This window comes from Poecilia mexicana, unplaced genomic scaffold, assembly GCF_051168715.1.
Source record: "Poecilia mexicana isolate PSO_F unplaced genomic scaffold, ASM5116871v1 scaffold_16, whole genome shotgun sequence".
Lineage (NCBI taxonomy): Eukaryota > Metazoa > Chordata > Actinopteri > Cyprinodontiformes > Poeciliidae > Poecilia > Poecilia mexicana.
The window spans coordinates 5,347,095-5,369,877 of record NW_028263385.1 but is presented as its reverse complement, the minus strand read 5'-3'; the positions used below and the strand labels follow the sequence as shown (position 1 = coordinate 5,369,877).

Below are 22,783 nucleotides of genomic sequence, written 5' to 3'. Positions count from 1 at the left end.
CAGTTTTATATAAATGCATGCTTTCGAATCTGCGTTATGAAAGAATCAAGTATTTATTTTGAAAAAATGAATAATAAATGTCAAAATCCAAAACATCTGTCATCAAATAAAACAATATATCATCATTTGAAACAAATTTGTCCACTGGGTGACATTCAGACTGTCTACAGAAGCACCGAGCTTTTACTATAAGATGGTTAACCAATTATCAATCATCGGAACAAATGAGATGTCGACATCAAAAGTTAATTGCAATGTCGTTGGACAGAACACAACTCCATTTACTCTCTCCGTCCTTATACAGACAATCCAATGCTTGGGGCATGTCGTAGTGAAAGACACTCAACAGACATGACTGGACTTGATGTGTCAAAAAAGATGCTTCGTTTGCTTAAGTTCAAACAAACTTTGAGTGCCAGTGGCCTGCAACTTGTAGATTTGTCTCTACTTTAATACACCTGAATGAATTAGTTAGATCATTGGCAGGACTCTGTTAATGACATCCACCCATTTGATTTGGGTTTCTTTGAGCAACACATCTAAAAGTTGCAAGAAACCATCCCTCGAGGACTGCAGTTTGAGATCCCTGCTATAGACAAAGATAAAATGTGTTCTTAGAAATGGCAACATTGATAGCAAGATAAGAAACACTAAGACAAATGGTTCACTTCAGTGTAATCTTGATGAAGCCATTTTGGAGCTAGAAGGGAAATGTATTGGATCCGTCTTCAATGCCGTGGTAGTGTCATCTCTGCTTTAATCTGCAGAATGTTTCAGTTATATTTACCAAAAGTTTTATCCAGACAGAACGGAGTAAATGTCAAGAGGACAAAACTTACCTTTTCAAGGATAATCATGATTCACAGTGCTGTGCTTATGAGCATTGTCCCTTTAGAGCGCAGATGACATGATACTGACTGAAAGGCTCCATTGTGTGACATTGCAGACTGTGTAGACATCACCTAGAGGGATCTTACAAACATTATTCTGACACATCCACACTGAAGAGATTAGTCATATTTAGCATTTTATTTATTCCTATTATAAGAGACATATAATGGTATTCTGTGAGACCAAATTTATAAGAAGTCAAGAGGCATAGCCTGGAAATCAAAGAGAAAAACATAATACTGAAATGAGATCCCGCCCAGAGATAATGTATTTACACAAAATCAAATACTGACAGAGCTTTTAGAGGTGAGACTTCCACTTTTCATTCAACCTATGACCAGCAGGTTTTTTTAAAAAACATAACAGTTCCACTTCAACAGTGTAGCTGCCACAATTCCTGTTATTATCCTATCATATGTTGTCTGAAAGGATGTCTAATGATATCCAAATGAGCCCTGTTTTTCTTTCATCTTACAGAACAATTGGTACAAATATTAAACTCTGCCTCTCTGGTTGGATTTTCTATAGCAAACTTAACTCAGTCAGAAAACATTTATCTGAGGCGGTAAATGGCACGTTGATGGTTTTTACAGAACTGATCATGGTTTCAGTCAACCTTGAGTGTAGGGACTTTTCTGAAAAGTCTATCAGTGGTGGGTTTGGAAGGATTGATCTGAGGCAGAGTCAAACTGCATCACTCTTTCTGATGTAAACCCTCAAAAGAAAAACTTTTGGCAGCATGTATCCCAAACAATTCCCAGCAGTTTATACAAGGAACAATCTCAGCTTGTCGGATCACAGAGTGCTGCACTTCTGTGGGATTCTTCTCTGTATTTTTAAAGATGACACAAAAATCTAAACCTGAAGAAGCTGTGGAGCATTCTCTGTTTTCTTATTTTCATGAAAAAGAAAAAAAAAACAGTAACAGGACATTGGAAAACAGCTGTTTCACAAATAAAAGCTTAACAGAATGAGAAAGTCTCAACTTTATGTTTAACCAAATGAGATACCTGTGGCTTCTTCTATTGTTGCCTTATTGTGGCTCAGAATTATTCATACCCCTGTCAGATTTAGATTCAGAATTATTTGGATTCAACCAAGAAGTTTTCTTTCACAAAGAAGATAATTAAACTTAACTGTTGAAACCAAAATATATTTCCAACATTCTCAAAGTTCAATAAAATAATCCTTATTTGGATTACAGCAGGATTTCTGTGTTATTTTGGTAAATTATCTTTGTTGATGAGCTCAAAGTCTTTGAGGTTGGAAAGACTCCTCGTCATCACCATAATTTTTAGGCCCCTCCACATATTTCCTGGGATTCTCACTGGGCAAATCCAAAATTCTTACTTTCAATCAGAATAAATATGTTTGGAAAATAAAACATTATATTAAACCTAGATATGCCACAGAAATTGATATCCATGGGCTTACATGTGGAACTTTGAACTTCACCTTTTTAAACTTAAGAAAATAACACACAAAAAACAAATGCTTAAAGCAATGGCACTTACAGGAAAGATGACCCAATACAAAGACAGTCAAACATGAATGTCTTCAGTCTCAGGCTGTGCATTATCTTTGCCCAACACTCCTCCAAAACAAGCCTCCGGTCCAACAATTTAAGAGAGGAAAATCAGGAAAAAATGAAGCCGTTTCATTCCAAAACACTGCATGAGTCTGCAAAAATATTGTCTTTTGTTTATACATCTTCAAATTAAAAATGGCACGTTTTCAAAATGAGTCTTGGGTAAAAAAAAAATAAAAAAAATATTACTCCAAATATGCAAAACATAAGACAGTTACTAAGGATTTATCGTTACCTTTAGGTTTTGTCCAATTAGGTGACAAGAATATATTCTGGATCTTTCATTCTGGAATGAAACTCTTCACATAAACAATAGTGGCAACGGTAGAAAATCAAACACCTACAATATACTGTAGCATAGTAGCCATTTGAGCCCCTTGCGTTAACCCTCCCGCAACCCCAGTTAACACACTATTATTAAATAAGGCACACATTTACACATACAGTTAAAATTTGGCTAGTAATTAATTCTTTATTTACAACCAATAGCCACAAAGTTAATACCTAGAATAACTGGAGTCCATTGTTGTTGCGCTGTGTCATGTTTGTCATGTTTTCTAGGTCCAAAAGTATACAGTCTTGTTTATATTCCTTTTTTAAGCACCAATCTTAAAGAAACATTCTTAGGAACGCTAACGGACCCAAGTTTGTCACTTTTGACATGACATCAGCTGAGAAAAGAAAATGAGGGGAAATAAGTCAAGGGAATCTGGTATGGAGATGCATTTTTGTTGTATGTGCATGGCTGAAGTATATGAGCCAGCTGTCGAATTTTGTTTCGGCAAGTTTTGGTGTCTCCCATTTATTTCTAGGCGACAAGGTTTGGTATGGCCAAACAGAGTGTACAAGTAAGGCAAAGACAAACATACTTTCAGGGGAATTTGTTGAATTTTCACCACAGGTTACAAATACTGCATATGTATATGTATACATATACAGTGTGGATATAAACACACATATACTGTATATACACACACATGCATAATATAAACACATTCGAGGGTGGTGTGGGAGGGGACTGGATACAAACACTACATCAAAAAGGTTAAGCAAAAGCATGAACTGAAGCATTGCAGGAGCCTCTGGCTTTTAAGTCTTCAGGATGAGTGATGAGTCAAGTTTTGTCCTTCATCAACTTGTCCAAAAGCTGAGTTGCATTGTAAATCCACATTGAGGACATTGGCAGCCTAATATAACAAGGTGGCATCACGTCACCAAGGTCGGCAGTTCTATAATTAGCAAGAAGCTGAACAATACCAATATGGTACAAAGATATTTGTTGGACAAAACAAAACAAAAAAAGCAGAAATAAGTTTGGTTGAGGCTTTTGTCCACAGTGAGACTTGCTACCACATAATTTGTTGTATTGTCTGATCAGGATCTGCAACCTCAAACCCAGAGCATTTCAACAAAGAGAAGTTCCTCACGGATGACAGAATGAGAGCAACTTCCTCTAGTCCAGGAGGCTCCTTTCTCAGTAGTTGTACTTGCCCTGTTCATTAACTGGGGATGTGGCAGGTATGAACAGGGGTTTTGGAGGGACATCCGGTTTGAGAGAGGTTGACCGGCGGACGATTGCGCCTCGGTGCTGGATGTCGTGCTGTTCACCAGAATAGCTATGCTGGCGTGCGAGGTACCCATTTGGGATGAGGGGATAGTGAACCTCGCAAGCGCTCCCTGTAGAGTTCATTCGTGCCAAAAGTGGTGGCGGCTGGTGAGGTCCGCCGCTTCGTTGGCTGAAGCTGTGCTGGCGGGGAATCATTCCTCCGCCGCCTACTGCACCTGCACTGGGCATTTTGGTAGCTGCAGAAATCAGCGAGTGCCGCTGGGAGGAGTGCCTCCGCTCCAAAGTGGACTGATGGTGTGAGGGGATGTCAGGAGGAACATCCATACGACGGGTGAGACTGTCCCGGGGTAGGGTGGATGAGCTGTAGTAGGGCGCCGATTCTGTCTCAGGAATCTGAGGTTGAATTCGGTTGGCAAAGACGAGCTGTCCTCCACCTCCGCTGGCCATCAGGCCTGATGGGCTCATTAACTGAGAGGTCTTGCTGCCGTTTGGATCATGAATGTGTTTCAGCAGCTCATCCAGAGACGTAACCTCCATCACCTTCTGAGGGTAGCTGGGGTAGGGCTGAGCTAAAACACGTTCAACATTGTGGATTTTGCGCTCCTCAGGATGCAAGTGACCAACTACTGGATGTCCGTTGGACAGGCCATGGGAGTAAGGGAAAACCTGCTGGGGAAGCAGGGCCGAACTGGGCCTGGAGCTTATGTTATGAGACTTTGGTTCCTTTGCATTGTTGCAGTTCTGGTTCTTCTCCCACTGGTTCTTAAAGGCTTTCATGCTTTTAATGGGGAGTTCTGGGGTTGAGTCTGGTGTAGGTAAACCAGATAGCTCTGAGGAAGGATGGAGGTGATGATGGTGAGGATGAACCAGATCCCCCATTGTCATTCCATGATGAACAAATCTCCTTCCTGGGTGATGCTCCTTACCATTGGTAAATAAGGAGTTGTAGATCTTTGGAGATGATACCTCCAACTTGTCTTCTTTACTCTGGCTGTCCAGGAGACCATTGAGCTTGGCCAGACTCCGGAGAGACAGAGCATGTGGGATTGGGGCTTCTGGATCCTTTGATAACTTTTTGGACTTGTGACTGGTGTGGTTACAGTAGCACGAGACGAGAAACCCAGAGACAAAAGCTCCAAGGACGAAGGCCACCAAAACACAAGCGATCAGAAGGGTGTAATGGACGCTGTGATTGGTTCGGTCCAGCTCTGGGGGTCGTCTCACACCTTTAAAATGAAAAACAGTTGAGAAAAAGACATTTTAGTTAGAGTATTTCAGATTGAGATAAAATACAATAAAAAAATAAAATAAAACTGTGAAGATTTAGTATATCAACTGGGACAGACCGGTTGCATTTACAAGGGCTTCTTTATGTGGGAAACAGCATGGGACAGGTGTTTGAACTAAGCTTCTGGCCTCTTCTCCTTCAACTGTTAACAGATCAATACAACCTGCTTATCTAGGAACAGTGCTTCCCTTCAGACTGGCAGAGACTAAGAGCTCCTCAGTTGGAGAGAAATCACCTCTGAGATGAGTTAGAGCTTTAAATATTGATGAAAGCACAGCAGCAGGAACCTAATGTCATTTTCACAGACTGATTTCCAATGCGAGGATCAGGACCGAGAGCACCTGGTTATGATGAACGAGCCAAAAATAACAGCTTCGTCCAATAGTTCAGAGTGTGGTGACTTTGCCAACATGGACTAAAATGAGGTTGTTATACTTTTCTTAAAGTCATCGGGGCATTTATGGAGCATTGCACTAAAATCTCAAGGCTACTGAGATGAAGTAAATCTACCATGGAAATGTGTTGGGCCGTTGTGACCCTCGCACTGTGTTTGCCTAATGGCGTGAAAGGCAGAGATGATTGAGAAGAGTGAAACCTGCCACCTCTCATAATCAGAGCTCATTTGCAAAAGGCTGCTGCCATCTGTGGTGTCAGGCCCTCCTTTCCACCCTTAATGACAGTTTCTGTGAAACTGATTAGTCTGCAGCAGGAGGCTGGCGGAGAAGCAGTGAGGTGGGGAGGGGGAGGAGGGATGCAGGTGTTGCAAACAAAAAAATTATACAGTTAATGAAAGCTTTGCAGAAGAAAACAGAAAACAATTAAGTCTAATGATACCTTATGAGATGCATAAAATGATGATGGTGGGGGTAGTTTGATAATTTGGTCTGCATTAGACTTTAATCTGTTTGTTTCAATAAGTAACACAAACTTCCCGTTAAATAAATGTCTCATTTATTTGGAAATCTTATTTGAACACACAAAACATAAGAACAATTGTAGAATTAATCATCTGATTGCATATCGGTTTTTGGCAAACTGGTTGGTTTAACGTGCCAATGAAGAGCAAATTAGTCTTTATCCAAAGGATCTTCATTATGTGAATTATAATGAATGTGTTTGTTGGATATGTAACAAACAAATACAAAGTCATTTAAAATGTTAAGCTGTGACAACACTGAGTTATAAATGACTTAAAAGGATGAAACATTTTGGACTAGTCAAAATTACCCTCACTGATAACCTGATATTAATGATGGAACTCGATAAAAAATTTAATTGAGTTAATTGTAGAGTCTGTAATTAATCCTCCCAATTACTCACATTAATACACTGACAAAATAACATTTTCAATTGAAAAAAAAACAAACTTTTTGCTGCTCAATTTTGAGGTCAACAACAATCTGTTACTTCAATGATTAAACCATCAAGTTGTTGCAAAGTGTTATTATACCTACTTAGCTTTCAAGTGTTTCAAGAACCCCTGGTCATTCATGCAACTTCATTGAAAACATACTTTTTAAAAATGTGGAATTAGGATGGTGACATTAGCACTGGAGATGTATGTAATGTTGCAACATGTTTTGCATTTAGATGGTATTTCAGGCTAGAATAACTGTGGTGATAGGCCAACTCCTCTTTGCACAACTTGCACACAATAGGTTTTTCCAACATCCTATCAGATCGATTTTTTGAAGCAAAAATTAACCCCAAGGGGGCCAAGAGAAGCTACTTTTTCATCCATCGTCAGATTTATAGGCGTACAAGAAATGGCTACAACCTTTGTAAAAGGAATGTGTTAAAACTTTTAATGAATTAAAAAAGAAATTAATCAAAAGTGTCAAAGTCCTAGCCTCACATTATATATAAATGAGCATGAAAAGCATGATCTAAGTTATATTGGATCAAGAGCTTTCCATGATATTAAAAACAAATACTTGTATATTTTCACTTAAATGTGTAATATTCTCCAACCAAAAGGTTCAGAAAAAGGGTTGAGGGATTTTGTTTTGCCAATAAGATTTGTGATTTCACAAACAGTCCCTCTGGCAAACACCACAGCGTCTAAACGCCGTCCTTCAGCCAACGAAGAGATTTTAAACTCTTTTTTGGAGGATTTTCAATCACGCTTTCAGTGAAACTTTTTGAGTTCTGTGAAATTCTTGCACTGTCTTTCTGCCATTGATCTCTTTCGGGTTTTCTTACAATGATACATCGTGGATCACTGTAAACACCCTAACTTTTCTGCCTCTGCAGTAACCTGCTAGGGAGTATTAGAGGATTTAGAGATCATTACCCTTTTTCACAAATTTACTAAAGTTAACTTGACTGATTACATCATGTTCCCTTTTTGTCCCCCCATTCGTTTGCTAGATATTTGACATTTGCATGTAGAATATATGCCAGATTGTTTTTATGCTGTTTAACATTTATGCTTTACAGTTTCAAAAGTGTTGCTCTGATAAAAAATCCAGACTTTTTTCTGCATACAGTTTTGAGCTCTTCTCTTCCTAATACATGTTTGATTTTTGCTATGAGGATAAAAGTCATGATTACTGCTGATGGCCAGCCGATGAAGGTCATATTTACCTACATTTTTAAAACTTTACAGTAAAGAGACTAGGGTTGCTTTTTGTGTGGTCTTGATTCAGTTTGAGCTTTGCATTTCTATGGAAAAATATAAAATATGTACAGCTAAATTTGACGTTGATTTTGTTTTGTTTGTATTTCCTTTGCCCTACTTCCTGCTTCTTTATTGGAGTCAGATAAACACATTTTCTGAAAGCTGCCTATGTGTAAAATAGAAAACTACTTGAAATGGTCAGTTGTATGAACTGAATGAAGATCGAAACAAAATCTCATTTCACCACCAAAAGGTTGAAGACATATGCATATGCATGAACTTGTAAATATTTGTGGGATGTTTAAACTTTGTATGTCAATTCTTTTCATTTTACTACTCCAAATTGCGGTGAAATGTCCAAACATTTTCATGCATCTGTGATGCTGAACAGAGAATGTTTGACTCATTCGACTTGATAAAACTCCTTTAACTGCCCTCTCAAACGTACAAACAGATCAAATCTAATCTCATTTTTTCTAACAAACGGCATCTGACACCCTTGGAATAATCAATACGGCAAGAAAAGAGGGCTTTAATTTGGCAGATGACGTGGTGTTAAGATGTGATGGAAATCTAATCATCAGGTGCTTTCCAGCTAAGATGTTGCCATGCACTGCCACCTCTGAATGAATGATTTAAACAGAAAGTTTAATTAAAAGTTTTGAGTTTCTGGGTCATGTATTCCTATGACTGCCCCACATTAAGAAGTCATAAATCATAATTGTACTGAAAGGAGTAAAGTGCCATCAAGAGTGATGCTGATGATGAGCCTATTAATACATCAAATTTTAATCTTGCATGATTTTTGCCTTATTACAATAGCAACCAATCAGCTCTGAAGCCTCGCTGAGCTTCATAGATCTTAGATCTAACTGATCAGGGTGCCGGCGGTGATGCTGACCGCGTGAGATGGTGAAAATCTGCTCTCATCTCAGTGTGCGCCTGGCTTTAGTCACCCTGACGTCTCCCTGGGCTCTGTGAGTCATCTGCTCCCACTGGACCTCAGCACCACCTCCCTAAACTGTAGCTACAGGCCCGTTGAGGTGTTCCTCCTGGTTGAAGGCTATGACTCAAGTGGCACAACAGGAGGGGGTGAAACACGCAGCAGAGGTAAACAAAACCCAAGCTTATGAACAGCCTGTCACAACATGTTTCATGAGCAGGCTGGATGACTCCATCAAGGGCTATGTGGGACATATGGTGCCACCAGTCACAGTGAAATTAATACCCTGAGAGTGAGGAAAGCAGCTAGCTGGCGCAATGGAAGTAATAGCCATGTTTATCTACTAACATTGCATTCTCTGAGCTGCCACCCATGTTTTCACACCAGTACACATGCAGCTCTGGTCACATATTTTGGCACCCTTCTTTAAGATATATTCATCTTTCACTGCAGTTAATTTTTATATGCTGGAAAATATAGGAAAAAAAATCCAACTTTTAAACTGAGTGTAGATGTAAAAAATAAACATCCCAAGAAATGTCTTTTTTTTTTTTTAAACAAATGTCAGGTTTGGTTATTACTACCTGTTGATATGGCCATACATTCCAATCAGACGTTTTCAGGACCTTTGAATCAGAAACTGGCCCAGAGTATGACAGATCATTCCTTATGTTCAACAGGGGGTATGAATTGATTACCAATAAATTCATTTTGTTTTCATATTCAAAACCCCTGCAGTGTTATTGAAAAGTTCAATCTCAGTCTCATCTTAATCACTGCTGTAAACCAACGATATCCCTGAGGGTCAATAACATTTTGAACTCAGCTGAAGTGCTTACTGAACCGTAGTCTTTAGCAAACTCCCAACATCTATATTTGTCATGGTAGGGCAAAAAAAAAAAAAAAAAAAAACTTTCATGCCTTCCCTAACATCAAGTGGTTATGGAGATCTTGTCACCGGAAAAAAACACTCATCTCTCTTAATGGTGGGCTTTAGATGTTGTTTTAGGCACGGATCATATCCCTGACTCCAACATCTCTCCTCCTCCCGGTTTTCTAAGACCAGCGATTTAACGAGGAGCAACAAAAGCAAATGAGGTGGATTAGCAGTGCTTGCCAACAACTGATGGTGTTGGCAGGACCCGTTACTGTGAAATATATCTGTCGCCTGGATACTGAGCTGTTAGCATGTCATATGTGTATCATACAGCAACAGTCTTCAGTCAGAGGCCCCTTCAGATTCATTGCAAGACTGACTGCTAACAGATATCCTTCCTGTCCAAAGCATCCCCATCCACAGCATATCCTTGAAGATACTGCATTACATGAGTTATGATGGCATTAATTTTCCCTTTAGAATAAATTAAGTATTTTTTTATTGATTTTATTTAACCTTCCTCACCATCCTGCAAATTGAAGGTGGTGGAAGGAGGAGTATAGATCCTCACTGGCTTTGTGGCCAGTGACTTGTAGAAACAGGCTGATGCAATTATTTTATGAAAAAAGATTATTTCCTAAGATTGTATTTTTCCCCCCACGAAATAAATGTACTTAAAGGTTAGTCTCATAAAAGTCATTGCCACTGTATATAATTTTCTAAATATGTTTATTCCCTTAAATTATCACTTTCCATAGAGGCCATATTCAATGCCATTTCTTACACTAATTTCACAAGGTTCAATCAGTGTTTACACAGCTTGTGAGTCAGTTCCTACACTATCATTATGATATTTCAGTGTCAACTCAACATGGTCTCTGCTCAGTGCAGTGAAGGTTTAAAATAGCAATAGCCAAGTCTGCCAAAAGGTAAAAAAGACAGATGGGCTGCGTGAGTTGAAGCAAAGCAGGGAAGGTTTGAGAGAAACAGCCAGAAGGAAGAGATGAAGGGATGAAATTCAACCTTGGTTTAAGAGCAACGCGGATGTGAGCGGACTCACAGAGCCAAGAAACAGAGGAGCAGAAGCAGAAATAATGAAAAAAAGAGTGAAGATGACAACCCGAGGAACAAAGAACAAAAGAGGGCAAGGAGGAGGTTTTAAAAGCAGAAGAGGTTAAGGGCTGAGGCAGCGTGAGAAGCAGAGAGACTTGATGAGGTGAATGACAGACAGTCACTCAGCTGGGGTTTGAACCCAGGTGCTCTGCAGCAACTGTGATCCACTATCAGGGAAAAAAATACAAAAATTTCCATAGCGCCGTAGGACGACAAGCACTCTATGGCTGCATCCACACCGATAAAAATAGGCTGCGCGGTAGGCTATGTAAAGAGGAAGGGTTTCCACAGCGGTGGAACGTTGTGCCACGCTTCACTAATTGGTGTAGGTTTCTCTAAATGGAAATCTGCAGGTGATGGAATCTAAAAACAAAGTACAATGGAATTGCCAAAATGTGTGATAAAATAAATGACTGCTGTCTTTGCAAGCTCCCTAATTGACTTCATTAACAATACAGCAGCCAGAAGCTCTTTCATCTGTGACACCAATTACAGCTAATTAGAAAAGTTTGAAGTGTCATGCTTCCTTAATAGTGGGGACATTTTTTGCATTTTGAAGGACAATAAAGCTTCACGTCCATCAAACTGGAATTTAAAATATTGCTTAGTTCTGAATATTGAACACAGTAAAGATTCCCAGAAAAAAAAAAAAAGACAACATTCTGGTTCACACACAACTCTTAGATTGTTCCTGTCTTGTCCCAGGGGTGTGTTTAAATGATGTGAAACCTGCAGAGCAATTTGTGTTCTATTTTTACAACTGAAGTGAGGATGTTCCAAAATAAGCTCTAATTAGATTCTGCTTCTGGAAGCTTACCAGAGAAGTGATTGTTCCATTAATGGGTACTCCATCCCAACGAGAAGCCGAAGAAACAATATAGCCCCAGGCTTTGCATACAAGTGTTTTTTTCCCCCTCCGCCTGCTAATGCGGAAGATTTATTTATCCCACACACGGAAAAAAAACAATTTCATTGTTGAAGGAGACCCTGAGGTTGAAGATTCTAACAAATGAGCATGTTTCCTATTCTAAACCCCAGTTTGAAAAACAAAACAAAAAAAAAAAAAGTTTGCTAAACTTCCAGCAACATGGTAAGGGCAACAGTTTTAACCAACTTGAGTCTATGCAGAAACACCAGAAAAAAATTGTGTGGCAGTGTGAAAATACTCTCACTTACACAGAGTGTATAGGCTGCACATGTACAGGATTCTGGCTGTTGACTTAGTAAATTCAATCATGTACACTTGTTATTAGGAATTTGCATAATATTCCACCTCAGTGATCAGCCACTTAGATGCAGTTCTAAAAAATCAGAACGCAAGTAAGGGTGATATGGTGAAATTGAACACATCCATTCCGATTGAAAAATTGTTGTAATCAACACCTCATTTAATTCTGGTGTGTGCTCATGCATACACAGTAAATATTTCATTACATATTTGATTAAATACTGGTAAATTAGCCACGCTAAGGATCTGATGATCCGAACTATAGTAAATAAAGTGTTTCTGTATGTATGGCGTGCCTTGCTAAGGGATTCACACCTCTTCAACTTCTTCACATTTAGTAACCCTACAGCCACAAACCTCAATGCATTTTACTGCTAATTTAAGTGCTAGACCAGTGCAAGTTAGTGCAAACAAAAGTAGGAAAAGGGAAATTGGATTTTAAAGGTCTTACAAATACAAATCTGAGAAGTGTGGAACGTCTCTTATGCAGCCCTCTTTTCTCTAAAACCACCGACTACAATTCAGTGCAACAAATTGCCTTCAGAAGTCACCAAATTACTGAGTAATTTAATGTCATTACGAATGCAGCTGCTGTGTTGAAAGTTGCAGACGTTTGTCAGAGAACATTGCAAACAGCATCATAAAGACCTGATATCTGTTGTTGGTCTGTCTTTGGTTTTCCATCACCTACATCCATTCAGATAACTTGTATACTTTGGCAAATTTTTAGAAATGATGGTCTATTGTCATTATTGGCATAGTGGTGGCTGCATCATGCTGCGAAGCTCCTCTTTGATGGGGACTGGGAAGCTGTTGAATGGAGCTAAATAAAATGCACTGCTGGAAGAAAACCTGTTTGCAGTGGCAAACAGGGCTTTTTTTTTTTTGATGAGGAACCCATAAGCCCAGAACTTTGACTCGGCAGGACATTTAATGTTTTTGATTGTTCATTCAATGTTGCATGACTCTGTGTTTTTGTGTTTAATGGTGTGAAGCATTTTGAAATGCCTTGCTGCTGAAACGTGCTATACAAATAAATTTTGATTGATTGACTGAAAACAATTTTGACTGGGATGAAGGTTCAACTACCTCTTACAATTTCTAAAAGATACATTAAAGTCTGCAATTATGTTAAAAATTAGACAATTTTTTTTTGCAAGGCATATCTTTGCTTTAAGTAGGACATCACAGTGTCCTGGTGGGTTTGGTAATCTTTGTTAATCCCCCAAAATTAGAAAAATCTCAAACTTTTCATGTTTTATTCATTCAACATTTGAGATATTGATTATTCAATTCAAGTTGACACCAAACTTCAATGTATTTTAGTTTTCAGTGTTTGAAAGGAAAAATAAACCTATGAAAGCAGTCTGGACAGACTGCACACTAAATTTCATTAAGCTGTCGTTACTTCGATAAAACATCTCTTGGTTTTTTAAAATTGTGTGCACCATTACATTTTGGTAATGTACAGTTATTTATAAGGCAATAAACTAATAGAAGCACATGCAAAGTCCTTTAATATTATTATTACATGCAGCTGAAACTATAAATAAAAGGATAGATAGGCTGTTTATTTAGCCATTCAGTGGTTGGCCAAACAAACTGCTTCCAGTGCAACTTTCGCTGTCATTATTTAAAGAGCAAAAAGTGGCACTGGAAAAACTGTGGCTGCAACAACCAACTTAAAGAGGCAGTTCATGCCAAAGCCACTCTCCTTAAACCTGAGCACCAAAAAATACCACACAAAAATGAGAAAAGTAATAAAAAGAATCTAAATTTTGCCGTACAGTGCTTGCTTCAGAGTGAACTGCAGCTTTAAGCGATGGAGAAACTTGCAGAAAGCAGCTGCACAGTTTCAACCACCGGTTGTAAACTCAGTGAGGCAGATTATAAAAAAAGATGAAGCAGAGATTCAGTGACAGTCAATTCAACAAAGGAGGCAGGTACACTTAAAAGGGTTAGTCCAACTAAAAACAGAACGAAAGGAAGAAGCGGAAAACAGGCAGATGAAGTGGGAGTGACACTCCCCAGAGGTCAGTGAGACTGATTGAAGAGTAAGGGGGTCAGAGCGAAGGGTCGGGACTTCTGCAGAGGTGGATTTGATCACTGTGGGCCCTGCGGACTTCAGCGACACTCAGACCTGGGTTTTAAATATCTGACATAAAAAGCTATTTTAGTGGCGATTATGGAAAATGAAGAGCTTGATATGTGCGATGCTTTTTAGGTTAGTTTTTACTGCATGTCTTGAGTTATGCTTTTGCAGATTCCATTTATAATAAAATGTAAACGGCTGAGGCTGAGCTGCACGGATGGAAAATGCTCCAGTGCTGCATGGCCTTTAATGGGCACCATAATACTGCGGACGATGATTTGGGTGGCTCACATTAGCAGAGATGTTTCAGGAGTAAGACGTACGTCTGCACATCAGGGCTGGCTTGTGATAAATCATGTATAGGAGACAGCCAGTGGGTCGGTGTGGATGGATAAGCTTGGTGAAATTGATTTGATCTCCATTTAACTACCATAATGAACATGTTCAGAATATGTAACATGAGCTTCTAAGATTTAAAACTCTGTTAAATATTTTAACATTTAATTTTACTCTGAGTACTTTGAGAGGTAGAAGCTTATCTTAAAGGGACTATGACACAAAAAGCAAAACTGCTGTAAATGTGGACTTATGGGGTTAGGGTGAGCATTTTTTTTAATATATTCGTCATCCTGGGGTATGAATATGATGTGACACAGGTCACCAAGTCTTGATAATAACCATTAAATAACATTTACATTTCAATCTGTTGCTTGTAATTTATAATTTATGTCAGGAAACAACCTTTTCTGTCCTACCATCACAAATGTAAATGAATGATTTGTTAAATGTTCCTGAAAGATAAACATTTGGCTATTTGGCAACAAAACCCTCAGTTGGGTTTGGCAACAGAAAAAGAAAAAAGAAAACACCCGATGCTGACTGTTGAGCATGGTGGAAGATCTGTAATGCTGTGGGCTTATTTCTCCTGGGAACATGATTAAAGCAAAATCAAAGCTTGTTTTTGATGCAAAATTTTTTTAAAGATAAATCTTAAAACCAGCCTGAACATTAAGTAAAGGTACTGCTAACAATCCACGGTAGGCTGTTTAATTTATCAGACCATGTGAGGTTCTTAAAATGGAGACACCACATCGAAAACCACACAAATTTGTGCCTTTTTCCCTGATGAGACTGAAAGTTTTAGATATTTTCAGGGTGGTTAGAGGGGATCCACAGTCTCAGCTAAGTGACTGATGATCCAGGCTGTCTGTTGCCATGGTCTTTAGATGTATAAATAACTCTTTAGAAGACTGGCTGGCATCAATGTCCCCCCTCAGGAAACCAGACTCTCCTCATGAAAAGGTTCAGACTGAGTTCACTCCCGGCTTTCCTTCTGTACTCTTTTAATGAGACAGAAAGCACAAGGTTGACTTGTCTCCATCATCATCATCATCATCTCTCTATGCTGGTTAGATAAATTAGCAGCTAATCCCTTTTTTGTCCAGTCTAATTGACGCTTGCTCATCTAAACTCGAGATAGAGGGAGGGAAGGGAAAAGTTAAATCCTAATAGAGGTTTGGAGACAGAGGGAATGACCAAACCAGAGAGCTCTAAAACTTTTAAGTCCTAACGCGCAGGTTTCTGTGTTCACACAAAGTGAACAGGTGGGCGTATTCCCCAGTCAGAAGCAGCTCTACTGCAAACTGACTTCTGGCCTTTTTCTAAATAGCAGCAAGTCAGCAGGTTCCTGGCCTTTCCTCTATGTTTGCAGTCCTTTACATAACATAATGCAGCTGTGTGCATTTGAGCAAATAAGTTGCTTCATGTATTTATACTGGTACTCCTACAATAAATTTAGCAGACTGGAAACATGGTTGTCACTAATAAGCTGATGATCAATTTAACAACTACATTTTTCAGTCAAGAATTACGGCTCCCTGGGAAAAGTCTAAGCACAGTAGAAACACCAAAGCTTAAAATATGAGTTAAATGATAAAGTCATCTTGTTTAATCTATTTTGATCCTCTTTTCATCTTTAAGCATGTTTCTTTTTTTACACACAATCAGGCTGAGGATTAAGTTTTTTAAGTACTGAAGAGACGAGTTGCTCCATTTCCATTTTTATAACTACCATCTCTATCTTCTCAGCCACAGTTTATCCTACACCAAAAAGGGACAGATAAGAAGCAAAACTTTCCACTTTATAGTTTTTTATTTTATTGACAAATCACTCTGTGAATCTGCTTACGGTTTACATTACTAAGAGCAGAATCTAAAATCTAATTATGAAAGTCAATTTATTTTACAACTTTTACGATAAAAGGGTTGCAATGTTTTGCTGTTTTACCACAGTGGTCATTTTAGCCTCATTTGACCGGAGTGGGGCAACTTTTACTTTCAAGAATGTTTTTCTCTTGTCCAGCTATGTTCTATTTTTGGGGGCTTGTCCACTCAGTGCTTCCTACTGGGCCACCTTGTTTCTGCACAGAGACGTGTGACACTGTGGAAATGTTATCTGGTTAAAAAACGGACAAGAAAATAGCAGGGTAGGAATCCCTCTTAGAACATGGATGCTGTTCCTTCCAGCCCAGCGCCTCTCCCCGATTATCAACACAGCCATCCGGCTCTCCTGATTGAAGCGCCAGTGTCACAGTCTCTGGCAGAAATAGATTGCACTGCTGCGTACACTATATCATATCCCACACTCTCCCTGCACTCATGTTTTCTGACTGCTGGGTTCAGATTCCTGCTGGTTATTTATTTGTTACGGACTTTTCTTATTTAGGTCTTAGAAACTCAACATTACAGCCACAGAGGCCGTCTGTGTGAATGAGAGCTTCTTTTATTTGCTGAGGTTTGTGGTCTTGCGACATGGTCTGTGTGTCCACACAGCAGCAATAAGACCTGTAAACTTTGGAATAAGAGGCCAAAAAAGTTTATATCTCTCAATCTAAGCTTGTTGAGGTTAAAAAAAACTTGCTAATGTCACACTAGCTACAGCCAAAAATGTTTAATGTTTAGTTTATAACAGAGCAGTCCAATGCTTGGCCTGAAATCGGCAAAGGTGCTTTATTATTCAATGCAATGGATTATTGCAGGGGACTCCAAATGGTGGACTGCAGCGACATCTGGACACAAATTTAGTCTTAAACTGAGCCAGGTTGTTGAGAAGCTTTTACTCACTTTTCTTTTTAAAAGATTTCTTTTTTTCTTCCTAGCCTTCTAGTAATCGATTTTATGAAACACCTTTTTTAACCTTTACGGTACAGATAATACAACAGAGCTCTGGAGGTTTCCTGTCTCCCCGAAGAAAGAAGATTCAGTCAGGAGAGATTTAAGCCAAGCATAAGAAAAAAATAACATATGTTAGTTTAGCATATTTCTGTATAACTGTCTCGTAATAGAGAAAAGAGAAGGACAGGGGAAGCAACATCGTTCAGACAGCTTGAGCAGCTTGTACAGGAAGAGTGGGCCAAACCAGCTGTTTGAAAACACTGACGTCTCGTAGTGAAGTGCAGACCTCGCTTGTTGGCAGCAGCTGTTGCAAAGGTGCAACAACTAAATACAAAATTAAGGCTACCATCTTTGTTGTTGTCTGTGGCATTTATGATTTTTTTTTTTTTTTATTTCAGGTATTTCTGTTTTCCCCCCAAAGTTGCCAGTAAATTTATAGCAGCAAAGTTTATTGTAATATTTGAAGGAGGTCTCTTCGACTTGATTGGTGGAGTTTATTTGAGACGACACAGATCTGTTTACATCATGAACTTTGCTGAACGAGAGTTAAAAACACTGCAGCGTATTACAGTTTCCTTTTGGAAATTTTGAGTGCATTGGACTCATGGTCAGCTTCTCTGGAGTCATGTTTAACTCTGCATGTGAACAATATGCTCTTCAATTTCCACACACTGAGCTGGAAGTGAGGCTGGCTGGGAAGTGATGCATCTCAGCATGTAACGCTGAGACTAATGAAGTATATGGGTGATAAAAGTTAATTAGCAATGCTTTCTGCCATTCACCGAGATTGAGAGTTAAGTGTTAGTGAGCTAATCGAAATGATTGTTCACCCTGGAATATCATTTTCATTCATTAGCATGCATACCACCACTTGTATCCCTGAATGGCCCCAAAACAGGAGCCGATTTCTGGGCACTAGTACTCAACATTATCCCTCTCATTAAAAACATAATTTAAAAAAACTTCATAATATGTTTAGAAAACATGGATATTTCACTTGATACAGAGGAGGAAAACATGCTGTAAACAGGAAACTGTTACACCAGAGTGAATCACTATGTAGTTTTCTTTTTTTAGGTTAGTCTGGTTAGAAGTGTGCAATTAGACGATCAGGGCCCAGCAGTGCAATCCCCTGCAGGTCAAAGTTCAAAGAGGACGCATGTCCCTCCCCCTTACCCTCCATTTCCACACTGATTGGCTCTGAGTCAGGTGACCCTTGTTCCCCCACAGGGGGAAGGCGATCAGGACCTGTACCTCTTTCAGAGTCACCTGCCTCCTTTGGGAATGCCGCCCCATGATGGGTGGTGCTGGCGCTTGTGGGTGTGGTCTTCCCTGTGGTTGTAGCGAAGGGGGAGGAAGAGGAGGAGGAAGGGAGGGCAACAGAGCGAGTGATTAGTGAAATGTGACACAGCGTGGAGAATAAACTTTAGAGAAATGAGGATGAGTCCTGAGTGGAAAAAGAAACCTTCACCCTGTAACGATGAGCAACATGATGATCACACAGAGCAGAAGTTAATGAAGTCAGATCATAAGTTTCCTCCTTACCTTCATGGATATTTCTATATTTTCGAACAAATAAAGCTCTGCAGATGCACGAAGAACAAATCCTCTATGACCAGTTGTTTCTTTAATACAGGAGACACTCTGGCAGGTGGTCTAATATTAGCACCGGGGGATATGCAGGAGTTTCAGACTAGTTCAAGTAAAATAATAAGCAGCTGTTGCAGACATCAGCTCAGCATTCAAAGCAAATTGTCCCTTTCAGAAAGCTGATAGGAGCACCAATAAACCACTTTAGATGTGGGCTCAAGAGGAGCAGTAGTAGCAAATATTCCAGATAGAACTCAAAGATTTTTCTTTTCCAAGTATACATCCTTTATGGTTACAGATATACATCCTATATAAACCAATTTAGATTTTTCTACATTTTGCAATGTAGAAAGCTGGGGAAATGGCCCCCGTACAATATTTAATAAGGCTGTTAAATTTGTTTGCAACAAAGGCATCTGTGAATGAAGGAGAAGAGAAGAACAAGGTTTACTGTCTCACCCGACCCACTAAAGGCTGAAAGGTGAGATGTTGTCAAATTCTGGTCTACCAGGTATATCCTGAAGTATATCAAGGTAATGTTGCATGTGGTCTCAAGTAATCTTGGACCAGCGGCGTCAACTGAGGCTTCATACATCCTCCCTCAACCTGCCGTGACAATCCTCCATTTCAAAAACCTGATCTGTGGCTAAACTCCCAATGTCGCTCTGGACACTCTCCATGTTTCAATATGTCAAATTAGGCTACGCTGTCCCTCGTTCCTACCCCCTCGGCTCATTCACACACGTAGCCACGCCCCTTAGTGTATCTTGGCTCCACCCACTTTGGTGAAATTTTTCAGAATCTGTCAGCTATGGTTTTAAATCAGGTTTACTTCTACTTTAAATCAAGTTATCTCTGTTGCTCTGTGATGCCAGCCTGTAACAAAATGTCACAATTTTAACCACCTACCTTCTTTCACATAACTGTATTAACCCATTCTGTCTTTACATGGTTTGCCCACCAATATAAACTCCCGCCTCTCCTTGCACCGACTGCAAAACATTTTTCTCTACTTGATGGGACTTGAAAAATCTGCTCTGAGATCTGGCATGTTGAAAGACATCACATAAGCAGAAGAAAGATAATGTTGCCCAGGTAACGTCGTAGACAAGAAGAGCTCGGCATAAAAGGAATCCATTTAAGAGTTACCATCCAAGCTTATTCCCAACTGTCACATTGGAGCAGACAAGCACACGAATAAGACATATGCCAAGAAACATGCTGGGCATTATCTGCCACAGGCCTTGTATTATTAACCAAATTAATTTCAATGACACTTCACGTCTTGACTGAACCGAAAGCTTTTTGTTGTCTTTAAACTGCAGTGAGCAGCATGTTGCTTTGGGCTTGGCCCTAAAGTACTAATAAGCCAGCAGTAACGTTAGCATTCTGCAGCCCTGACACTCAGGCTGGAGGGAAAGTGATTGTTTTCTTCCTCGCTGTGAGCCAGTTGACAGTGTTCACTCTGAATGAGGTGCCCCGTCACTTCACCATCTGTGCTGGGCAAATTAAAAACTCACACCACAGGGTGTTTGGCCCCGGCAGCGCCACTACCTCATCATGTTTATAGTCTATCAGAATTAAATTTTACAAAAGTAAAATCTTATAAGTCCTATTTTTTTCCCCAAGTATCATGAGAAACAAGATCAGAAAGTTCATTTACACAATCTTTTCTGCCTGCTGTGATTGTGTAGGTGGCAGAAGCATAAAAGAAAGACATGAATCCTGTATGCGGTTTTTTTCTTTAAAGGAAACAGAATCCCTTGTGATAACAGCTTTGTTCAACATATGGAGCATTTTATTGTCTCGAAAAGCCAATAATTGATCTTTAGTGGAGAGACTTAAAAGGCTTTTTGTGTAAATCAGTGCAAAAAAACCCCAAAAAAACACAAAACAATTAGACAACATTTGAGGATCAGGCTGCATGTTGAGCATTTCAAACAGTGCTGTGAAGCATCTTGGTGGTGAGAACCCAGCAGGATTAAGCTGTAGGGTTGCTCATCAAATCTTGCTATCGAGTGAGAGGCAATTCCTCCAGTTGGGAGGCTTACTGAGGGGCTGCAGTGGTCCAGAGCGAAGGCTTTGGCAAGAACAAGGCCTCTTTTCAGACAACGAAACAGAGATGAACACGGTTCATCTGAGCTATGATGTCTGTTATCCTCTAACATGATAGGCTAATCTAATCAGCTGCAGGGATGAGGATTATATGCTATTTGAAAATAAAACTTAAAATCCCTGAAAAACGATGCATTGGGAGCTTTGGATGTAAATATAAAGGCAAATGTTGCATTGTGAGAGCATCCGATGGCGCTGCCTCCGTCTCATGAGATATCGCCAGCCTCGCTGCATTTTGCTTTCCATTCCGACTTTGCCAAGAGCTGCTCAGCCTGGCTGGCGGGAGAAGTAATGGGACGTGACAGGGATGATGATCTTTCTTGATACAGGGCATTAGGCAGCTTGGCCAGCAGAGCTCCTGGTCCATCAGAGGAGTGATGCCCCACACAATGGCTTCAATGTTTAAACTGTCAAACTGGTAGAGAGGGAGAAGAGGCTCCGGCCATTTAGCTGCCTCACTGGAATATTCTGAAACCTCCCACATTGTTAACTTTCAATATGCTTACATTCTTGATATGAGAGAGAAAAAACTCATCCACTTTTTGAGAGGAAGTAGGTTTGAAGTTTTTCCAAGAGCACATCGGCTCTGAGGATTAATCTCAGAGCTGATCATGAACATAAACATTTTTGTTTGTTTGTGTTTTGGTGGTTTAGCTAAAATGTTAAATTGTTTGGAATCTAGAAACAAGTCCAAATTTAAAAGAAATCAGTGAGAGTCATCACATTTCCGAATCAGTCTCACACAAAGGGAAGCCTTGACATTAGTTCTGAAAGTGTGCAAGCTTTTTTTTTAAAGCTGTTTAGTCAGGATATTTTACTGAATCAAGTATTTTTGCTTCTTGTATCAAAATCAAGGAGCTTCTGAAACTAAATGTAAGTTTAGTTTCGTTTTAGAATAAGTTTAGTTTTAGAATAAGCCCAAAAATATTTTTAATTGGCTTTGAGGTTTTTGTATGTAATCATTCCAGAAATAGTTCTCAAGAAAATAATGCTTGAATCATGAGAGCCTCACCTCATATTTTTATGACCATTTTGGAAAATATCATCCGACTATCAGAGAGAAAAAACCCCCAGCAAAAATATATTCAAATAATAAAGTTAAATAAAACTCTGATGAACTGGATCTGCTAAATGAGCAGAAGCAGGTAAACAAAAAATAGAAAAAATTAAGTCCACTGACCAAAAGCTGAATCTAGTGCTGGGTTGTGCCTGCGTGTGGTCGCCAAGACATCTGTAGAGAAAGAAATGCAAGCTATTATAACAAAGTATGACACGTTACTGTAGGTTGTTCCAACTTATATTACTACAGCATGTTTATAAGCAATTTTTTTACAACATTCAAAATGGTCAAGAAGGTTTGAGACAAAGGTTAAAAGCACAGATGGAAAATTCAGTGGACAAAACTGCTTTTCAAACATCAACTTAAGTGATACTTGAGTTGAGCTAAAGAAAATCTATGAAGAACTTTGATAGTAAAGCGGCCTGATATGGTAATCGGCATATGCTGTGTATTAGCTGCAGGTTTTCCATTCATCCATGAGAAGGAGATGGCAAGCAGCAGTTGTTTGAAGGATACCAGCATCGTTTGGAGAGTTAAGTCGAAATTAAGCAGCTGTGCCTGGAAAACACACCAAAAAGAATGTGACATCCTTTTGGTGTGTTTGGGACAGTTGCAGTGAGACTCATGAAACATAAAA

General features: G+C 39.4%; 1 protein-coding gene across 3 annotated transcripts in view; it reads right to left on the bottom strand.

Annotated features, from left to right (window-relative positions):
• Positions 1–1,014: 1,014 nt before the first annotated feature.
• sema6cb (semaphorin 6Cb) overlaps positions 1,015–22,783 on the bottom strand; it is a 153,231-nt gene continuing 131,462 nt past the window's right edge. For 2 of the 3 annotated variants that reach the window (XM_088014052.1, XM_088014053.1), the window contains 3 exons: positions 22,267–22,317; positions 18,558–18,713; positions 1,015–5,272 (listed from right to left, as the gene is read on the bottom strand). In XM_088014052.1, the coding sequence (XP_087870178.1) occupies positions 3,954–5,272; positions 18,558–18,713; positions 22,267–22,317 (1,526 nt within the window). In that variant the 3' untranslated portion in view covers positions 1,015–3,953. The remainder of the gene's footprint in view (positions 5,273–18,557; positions 18,714–22,266; positions 22,318–22,783) is intronic. The other variant, XM_088014054.1, reaches the window with a different exon arrangement.